The sequence below is a fragment of the Colobus angolensis genome, unplaced genomic scaffold (genome assembly GCF_000951035.1).
Source record: "Colobus angolensis palliatus isolate OR3802 unplaced genomic scaffold, Cang.pa_1.0 Scaffold146, whole genome shotgun sequence".
In the NCBI taxonomy this organism is placed as follows: Eukaryota; Metazoa; Chordata; class Mammalia; order Primates; family Cercopithecidae; genus Colobus; species Colobus angolensis.
This window is the reverse complement of record NW_012114555.1, coordinates 6,556,740-6,566,022: the sequence shown is the minus strand read 5'-3', so window position 1 is coordinate 6,566,022 and position 9,283 is coordinate 6,556,740. Positions and strand designations below refer to the sequence as shown.

General features: G+C 34.7%; 1 protein-coding gene across 1 annotated transcript in view; it reads right to left on the bottom strand.

Moving 5' to 3' along the window:
* The window catches only part of ADGRA3 (adhesion G protein-coupled receptor A3), a 90,344-nt gene that overhangs the window by 54,613 nt on the left and 26,448 nt on the right, over positions 1 to 9,283 (bottom strand). The window contains exons 3-5 of the mRNA XM_011935663.1: positions 8,429 to 8,500; positions 5,960 to 6,120; positions 3,661 to 3,874 (exon numbers count right to left, since the gene is read on the bottom strand). Of these exons, the coding sequence (XP_011791053.1) occupies positions 3,661 to 3,874; positions 5,960 to 6,074 (329 nt within the window). The 5' untranslated portion in view covers positions 6,075 to 6,120; positions 8,429 to 8,500. The remainder of the gene's footprint in view (positions 1 to 3,660; positions 3,875 to 5,959; positions 6,121 to 8,428; positions 8,501 to 9,283) is intronic.

Sequence of the window (9,283 nt, the reverse complement as noted above, 5' to 3'; positions counted from 1 at the left end):
GGCGTGGTGGCGGGCGCCTGTAGTCCCAGCTACTGGGGGGACTGAGGCAGGAGAATGGCATGAACCCGGGAGGCGGAGCTTGCAGTGAGCCGAGATTGTGCCACCGCACTCCAGCCCATGCAACAGAGCGAGACTCCGTCTCAAAAAATGAAAAGAAAAGAAAAAAGATTATGATTTTACAAATTAAGAAAATGTTTAAGATAAAATTAAAGGGTTACACTAGAAACAAACCAACTACCTCTCTAAAAAGATTTAGTAAATTACCAATTAATACTTTCACAAAAGGTTTCCATGTTAAGGTATATTTCAATTCATAAAACAGCTGTATTTCTAAATAGCTGTCAGTAAATCCAATTTCCAAGATGAAATCATAATTCTCTTATATAAAACCTATTAATTAAGGAGCAAATGTCAGAGCCTTCAATTAATCTTTATTTTCCCCACAGGACCCAGTATGCGTTGCTGTTATGTAGACACAAATGATAAGAAATAATTAGACAGAAAGTATGTATCATTTTAATTAACTTACAAAATTATGTCTTGAAGTAAATACACATTTGTCCAGTCTCCTAAATCATTGATGGCTACAGCAAATTGTTCTAATAAAGGCTCAAGACACTTTTATATTATGAATCATCAAAGATAATGTTTATTGTCTTTACTAAGTTAGAAAAATAAACACATTGTAATTAATATTTTTAAAATAGAGCGACACAAAAAGAGTTTGACATTAAATTTAACTTTGTCCAACATTCTACTTTATAAGGCTTTACTGAACTAGGAAGAAGTATATTCTGGCAATGAAAATCATTCCTTAATCCAGAAGTTCCCAAACACTGTCTTACTTTACAGAATCTTCACTGACGTGGTAACTTTTTCATGGTGCCCCCCACCAGCTCAAAAAAATGCCTATGGTGGTTTCTATTACTAAATTAAATCTCCAAAATGTCTATCTATATTCAAATACTTTAGTAGCCATTTGAAAAAAGTAACACACATAAATTTGAAATAAAATTTTTATTGTATTCTTAAATAACCTCAACTACTTCTTAATGAAATATGTATTCCTGTTGGACACTCTAAAATTAATCTAACCTCAGACTTGGATCAGACAATGATGCTCACTTCTTGTTCTACAATGACTTTTACACACAGTACTTGCTTTGTACCACAGTAACTCCCCAAAGTCCAGCATCCCAAAGTATGACACTATAACGGAGTGTTTCTAGTTTTCTTACTACATTTTTCCCCTTCAATCTCCAAATCTGTAAATGTTTCCTGGATAACTTTTAGCAATACTTTTAATGTCTAAAACCAATCACTGGAATAAAATTTCCAGGAATCCTCAAGGCAGCAAATTTGGAGATTTAAAAAGAAAGAAGTAGCTTCAATTTCAACTCTTAAGAAAAATGCTGTTTCTTACTGATGAAGAATCAAAGACATGGGGAGATTAATGAAAAATCAATAGAAATCTCAGATTAACCAACGCAATAACCACATATTTCTTTCTTCTATTATTCTGGGGCAAAATCTAGGTAAAGAACTGTCTTGGTCTTCACATGAAAGATTTTCACATTAGTCCAATGTGCCTACCAAAAAAAATGTTAGGCTAACTTGCTATCCTTAGAATTAACTTTTTTTTGCATTGCTATACATAATTTAAATTTAAGCATGACTTGCAGAAATAGACTTATACAGTAAATCTACTTACTTTATAGTCAAATAATTTAGAGTTCTAAATTAATCAAAGCTCTTTTACATTGAAAATGGTTCTACTTTTAAAACTTTACTGTTGAATTATACATCAATTATTATCTGTTTATACAGTAAACTGCTTAGTGTACAATGTGATGAATTCATAGGCATGTGAAATTATCACTACAGTAAAACTAGTGTTAACAATATATCATTTCCAACGATTAATCTTATCCCCTAATAAGGGAATTCTGCTTCCAGTAACCACCGAGTAGCTCATATTAAATCACCCTTTCCACAGCTAACAATTATATGTCCCTGACAAATTATAAAATTACAATCATTTAAACACATGAAGATTGATCAAAAGCAGGCAATAACAGAAGAGGAGTTGATATGAGAAACAAGGGTTTTTGGCACTGGGAAGTCACTAGGAGAATTTTTTTTAATGGCTTTTGCCCAAGGGTAGGCCTCACTCAAATAGAAACTTACAATCTTATTGACTTAAAAAATCAGAAGACAGAGGTACAAAGAAGTCAGGCTGGAAGCCTAAACTACTATGTATAAAATGCACCAAGGTCTCTTACTGATCCTGAACTACACTTGCAGGTAGGGCAGAAACCAAGACTTTTAGCTTCTGCCTACCAGAGGGGACAGAGCTAGGAGTTAGTTCAGCCAAGCTAACTACCTGACCAAACAAAAGTTAGCTCTCTTCAGGGGAATACAGCAGAATCCAGAGTCAGAGGTCGGCAGACTTTTTCTTCAATGGCCAGACAGTAAATATTTCAGGCTTTGCTGGCTACGAGGCAATATTAAGAATATTATGTAGGTAATTATGTAACCATCTGAAATGTAACCACTTAAAAATATAAATAACATTCTTAGTTTATGGGCTCAGCAGGCCAGATTTGGTTCATAGGCTGTACTTTGCCAACCACTCCTCCACAACAATTCATTCATAATGTCGAGTCTATAACCCAAAACTGTCAGACATATAAACAATATTTTTTTAAAAAGAAGAAAATATGAACCATATTTAACAGCAAAGCAGCCAGTAGCGATAACCACAAGATGGCCTACACGTTGGAATTAGCAGGAAAGGATTTAAAAGCATCTACTCTAAATGTTATAAGATATAAATGAAAATGTGCTTCTAGTAGACATGAAATCTCAAGAAAAATTATAAAATAGCCAACTGCGTAAGTCTTGAATCTCAACTCAGAGAACCCCTGAGATTTGAATGTCAACTCAGAACCTTTAGTTTTTCAGTAATATTTCATAGCACTCCTACGAGTTTGCTGTGATGTTACCCTAGGAGGCCCTGGCAGAGAGTTTGACAATTGTAGCTCTACTGAAATAAAACTACAAGCCAAGTTCTAGGTAGGTGGAAAGAAAGAAGAAAGTGAGCAGAAAACTCAATGTCAAATTTTACCAAAGTAAAATATCTGGTAAGTGATAATATCATATATATTCTTAGTCTATTATACTTTATAAAGTTCATTTGAATTATTTTGGTATTCATACCAATCATGAGGTTGATAGTTCAGAGGTTATATTCTTTTACACTAGTAGGTGGAGAAGGTAAGTACCTTAAAATATTGTCAATATTTTGACTAGAGTCAATATCAGGTGATTACTAAAAGAGAAAATGTAAGTTTAGCAGCAGGAAATAGTTGGAAATTAGGTTTAGCACTAAAAGTTTACATTTTTCCTCCAAAAACTTTTAAAAAGTCTCCAATTTCTGAAGTTTCTCTTTGAAATTAAGCCTTTTCTTTAAAAACTGGATGAAAAGATGGCTATTTAATTTTAGAAGATGAATAGGAACCAGAAAAAGGAAATGCCAGATGTTTGCATTTTTAAATACAAGAAGATGAAATATTAATTCAAATTCCACTAAACATTGCAACTCCAAAAGGATAAATAAAATATACAGGCACAATTCTTCATTAAAAAAAAAAAGTTTACCTTGCAATCAAGGAGCAGTTGTGAATCATGTTCTTTTCAACAAAAATACCTTGCGATTCATCAGTTTCAACTATTCTCCCGTCCTGATACCACAACACTTGCATGTCCTGATCAATATACGAAGCCATGCACTGGAAAGGAAGGCTATCTCCTTCAAACACAACTTGGCGATGAGATGGAGTCATGTAGAAAGATGGCAATTCAAGCGGAGGGTCTAGAGACAGTCAAAGATTCAGTAAACAAATACTATTTCCAAACACCATAATTTAAAGTTACAGAAATTCTAGGTAAAATTATAAAAACAGAACAACAAATATTCCTCAGTAACCAGCATGCTGATGCTAACATCAACCAGACTGCTACTGAGTTTAGTGATAACAGATAAAAACGAAATTTAAAAGAAACAATTTCATACTCAGTTCTGACATTTAGAGCTATTCCTCTTCAGTGGCATCACAAGAGTATCAGATGATTACAGAAATGAACTAAAAGAACAAGCTGTGCTCTAGAAAATTGCATCAGTGATAAGTAAATGCTGATATTTACAACTTTAAAATACACTTTGGAGACTACATTACCTTTGATTACAACACAGGTTTTTGGCTGTAAAACTAATGCATGTTCATTGCAGAAAAATCAGCACATTTAAAGAAAACAGGAAAAACCAGTATTTTAAGATCCCATATACTGTAAACAGTTTTTAATCAGATTTTTCCTTTCAGTCAGAAAAATAAAATATTTTAAATATATGTACAAAAATGTACACAAATGACATTGATTCATTAAAAGACTTTTAAATATGTAGTCTATTTTTCTAACATGACAATTCTACTTTTAGCAGTAGCGTATCCTAAAGAATAGAAAATATGCAAAAATGCATACAAAGAAATTAGTCCTTCCATTATTTATGAAGCAAGAAACTATTAACGAGCTAAACATGCTGTAACAGAGAAGTTGTTAACTATGGCTTCATCTATACAATGGGTTGATATGCATCTATTTTAAATAAGAAAATGTGCTTACATTAATTCAACTTTAAAAAGGTTACAAAATATCATTAGAGTATAACGATATTTTTGTTAAAAAATAGAAAAAAGTCATAGAAGATGATACAAAAAGGTCTTAACACTAGCTATCTTTCAGTCATGAACATAAACATGGTCTTTGTTTCTCTGCTTTTATTTTCTTTGCACAAATCTTAATTTTCATTCAGTGAGCATATTTTACTTGTGATACAAAATACAAAATACAACAATAATAAAGAGAAAAGGAAAAAAATATGATACATTATTTCCAAACAAAGACTAAACTGGGACCTCCCCCCACCATTTTAGGACTGTTTTTGTTTTATGGGGTTGTGTGTAGGTGTGTTTTTTTGTGTGTTTTTCATTTAACACGTGGCAAATATGTTATTTCCCTCATTTCCTCAGATATTCTTCAAAATCGTGATTTTCAATAGTTGCATTTACTGAATGGATATGTCACAAGTAATTAAACCAATCCCCCATTTTTGAGAATTTAAGATATGCTTATACACAGTCTGAAGATTGACATACAAAGCTGATCATTTCCTAAGAATTAACTAACTGTAAGATAGAGAATTACTAGATCTAACTGTATCAGTTTTTTGTCTTTTTTGAGATGGAGTTTCACTTTTTTCACCCATGCTGGCGTGCAATGGCGCAAGCTCCGCTCACTGAAACCTCCACCTCCGGGGTTTAAGCAATTCTCCTGCCTCAGCCTCCCAAGTAGCTGGGACTACAGTCACCTGCCACCACACTCAGCTAATTTTTGTATTTGTAGTTTTAGTAGAGACAAGGTTTCACCATGTTGTCCAGGCTAGTCTCAAACTCCTGACCTCAGGTGATCTGCTGGGATTACAGGTGTGAGCCACCATGCCCTGCCTGTATCAGTCTTTTAAGAACATTGAAACATGTTGCTTCAAAAAGACTGTATCATTCACATTCCCATCCACACACAGGATATGTGCATCCTGAGATTGTGTTACTACAGACAAATTCATGAGTTGCCAACTGATGGAAAATCTGAAAATCTATTCTTTGAAATTGGTTTGCATAAAGAAAGTTGATGTGAACCTAAAAACAGCTACTACCTTAAAGACCAATTTTAAAAAAAGGCTGAATTGTTGGCATAAACTAAATATTATCAAATTCACAATGATTAATGGCTGCATACTAGTTCTGTCCAAGTATAAAGAGAATCTTACAATTTGTCAAGAAAAACATGGTAGAAAGTCAAAATATGGTAAACGCTTTCTCAGTTTGGATTTCTCCCTTACCGCATGTCAACAGCTCCTGCTTCACGCCTGTGACTGGTTGGGCCTGCAGTGACTTAGGATAAACACACCTGGTCTCCCGTACTGTGATGTTCCTCTCCTTTACCCAGCGATGCATCCACAGTATGTTACAGTCACACAAAAGATACTCAGTCTGGAATTCCCTGTAACATGCAAATACAACTTAAAAGATTAGAGTGAATAAAATTAAATAGCACTTTTGTTTTATACTGGGTTACGCTTCTGGTGGCAAGCACAATACTGTTCACCCACACCACGCCTAAAGTACATTTCGTTGGCTAGCTACAGTTTCTCTCCAAGGAGCTGAATTGCAGAGTTTTGGACCCCAACACTGTTCTTGCTGGTCCCTAGTTTCTGCTTTGGATGAAATCTGGTAGGCAAACAAAGACTCTTTGGCAGATATCCCTCTTCTATGCAACAAGCTACTGAACACCAGGGTTCTCTAGAATACCAAATCCCATTCCTTTTTGTCTAACAAGCTTCTACCCATTTATCATGAAGTGTGTGGCATTAATATTAGATCTTGAAGCCATCCCCAATTTTCCAGCATCATTATCACATTCTTGTCCTAAATGCCTACCAACTCTGTTGATTTTGACAATGAAACAGCAACCTAAAGCAATATGGATTGTTTTCTGTGACTATATTCTGTATTTCTAACCAGACTGTGAGTTTCCCCAGGGTAGGAACTGTTTCTGACCCCTTTCTGCTATGCACCAAGTGACACCATAGAGATTTACAAATGTAAGAGATAAAGACCCAATAAATCAAAAGCACACAAATAAGAATGCCTCCGCTTTGATACAAAAGATAGTAATGAAATGTCTTTATATGTGGCAAAAACCTTTATAATTTGGCACTTGGGCATGAGAAGAAGAAAGGATAAACAGAGCTGAGATATAAGCACAAATCTCTTAAATACTATAATTACTAAGTGCTGACCATTCATGTGCCACGCATTGGCTAAGTCCAGCTAATAACAATAAATGCAGGACCCTGTTCCTGCCAATATGGGGGGCAACATATAATAGAAGAATCAAAATGTAAACATAGCTAAAATAGAATGCAATATGTTCTATAAAAATAAATCAACAAAGTGCAATAATGTTTAAGTGTGTGTGCTTCTAACACAGCTAGAGTGTTGGCTCATGGTTCACCTCATTAGTTTTGGCAAAAAAGAGTAAGGAAAAAAGAAAAGGGATCTGATGGAATACAGCATAGAAAATAAATTTAAACAACACCAGAAGGAGGATGTGACAGACTCCTAATTTCTAAGCACCACCTTCTGGTCAGTTCCTAACACTCCCAGGTAAAAACACTGGCAATTTCTCCCACGTTGGGGATGAAAATACTTCCCATGTTCCTGCTACCCAGGGTCTCAAAACCCAGACTAGCTTTTGTCTTTTTTATTTCCTAACCTTTGCAGAAATGGCTGACCTGAGCCCACTAAATATGCCAAAAGTAGATGTTTCTGCTCAAAGGTAGTCTTCTGGATAAGAATGGTAAGCGTGCCAAAAAGAGAAAGAAGATGGAGTATGAGGCAAAGTGACTTCAGAAGTACATACACATGCCTGCTATGATGGTGAGAAGCTGGTTAGGGCTCCTAATACCTATTAGTTACATCCCAAGGAAGACTCCTAAATGAGATTTAAATGACAGGTGTAGGAAAGGAAGAGAGATGAGAGGAGAAGTCAGAGTACACGGAAGAGAGGAATCAGGAGAGAAAAACTCTTTCCCTGGAAGAAAAACACTCAATCCCATAAATTACTCAATGAAAACCTGAAAAACATTATATTTAACTGTAATTCCAATAAAATTAGGATAATTTATAGTCTGAGATATGTTAAGGTTTATCTGAAAATAGTTACTTTCAAAATAACTTCTATGCAATCTCTCAAGTTAACAAAACCATCTGGGAAAAAAAAAAAAATCAACCAATTCTAAAGCTACAAGAAACTGTGTAAATGAGAACTTACCGATTTCATAAAGCGGGCGTTCTAAATAAACATCCCCAGAGACATCAGCAATAAGCTGTAAATCTGATTTTAAGTGGAGGGTGGGGGCCGCTTTACAGGATAAAATTAAATTCCTAAAGTATAAAATATTCCTACAAATTCTTCATAGGAAGGGATATTTTATACTTTGGAAATTTAATTAGTCAAACAATGCAACATTTTATGATTTAAAAAAAAGTCAAAAAGAAAAACTTACCAGTTTACTTACTCTAAATATAGATTAGAGTAATACGGTATCCTAAGGAGAAAACCGTTGTCCTAGTCTAAACCACATTATTCAGGCTTACTGTATGTTTTCTAATGTGAATGCAAGCTCTCAAGTGAGATTCTAACTTGACAAGATTGTCCTTATAAAGTCTCTGAAACCACATAATAAATGTTTTTAATTTTCAAAGACATGAAAATCAAAAAACAGAGAAAAAAATGTTTTACTTACAAAGACCGTAATGAGGCAAGATAATCAAAAGTTCCTTGAGATAATGAAGAAAACAAATTCCCCGAAAGGTTTCTGAAAGACAGAAAACAATTCCACTTTTAAAAATACAACTATCTATCATTTTATCCTATTCTGTATTTTCTAAAGCATCCTACAGTCATTAAATAATGTTACAAAGAAGTCATGAAAGTGTCAGCGCTTACAAAGAGGGAGTGATTAGCAAATACTTCCTCCAAGGTTGAAGAAGAAAATTATTCTTCACCTTATACAAAGTAGTAAATACAATTATTAAAATCACACTAATGCTAGATAAGAATTTTTCTGCCAAGTATCAGGTGAACCTAAAAGGTACCCTACTGAATTCCCATTAGAATTACTCTAAGTGTTCACGTGCATCTAATTTAAGAAAGCGGCAAATAAAAATGTAAAAACAAATAGAAAATGAATAATTAAAACTTTAAACAATAACAAAAGGAAAAGGATGGCCTCAATGACCAGCAGCAGTAGCGTACTAAACATGACTGAAAATCATGAGGACAGCGGTATGAGTTCAGGGCTTAATATGAGAGACTGGGGATAGAACTCCATGTTGCTCTTGGGCAAATCACTGCTCTAGTCTATCTCGTGTCAACAGGCTTCAATACATAACCTGACTCTTGCAGCGTTCTGAATTGAATGGAACTCAGAAACCCCTATTCTACAATGTGAGTAGTTTGTTACACCCAAAACAACTTGACCAAAGTATTTCTTCCATACTGGACTATGAGCTCTGGAGCTGGGTGGAGGAGGGCCTGTGTCTGTGTGCACTTCCGTGTACACCAGTAACATGCTGGAGTATAAATGGTGCTCAATAAT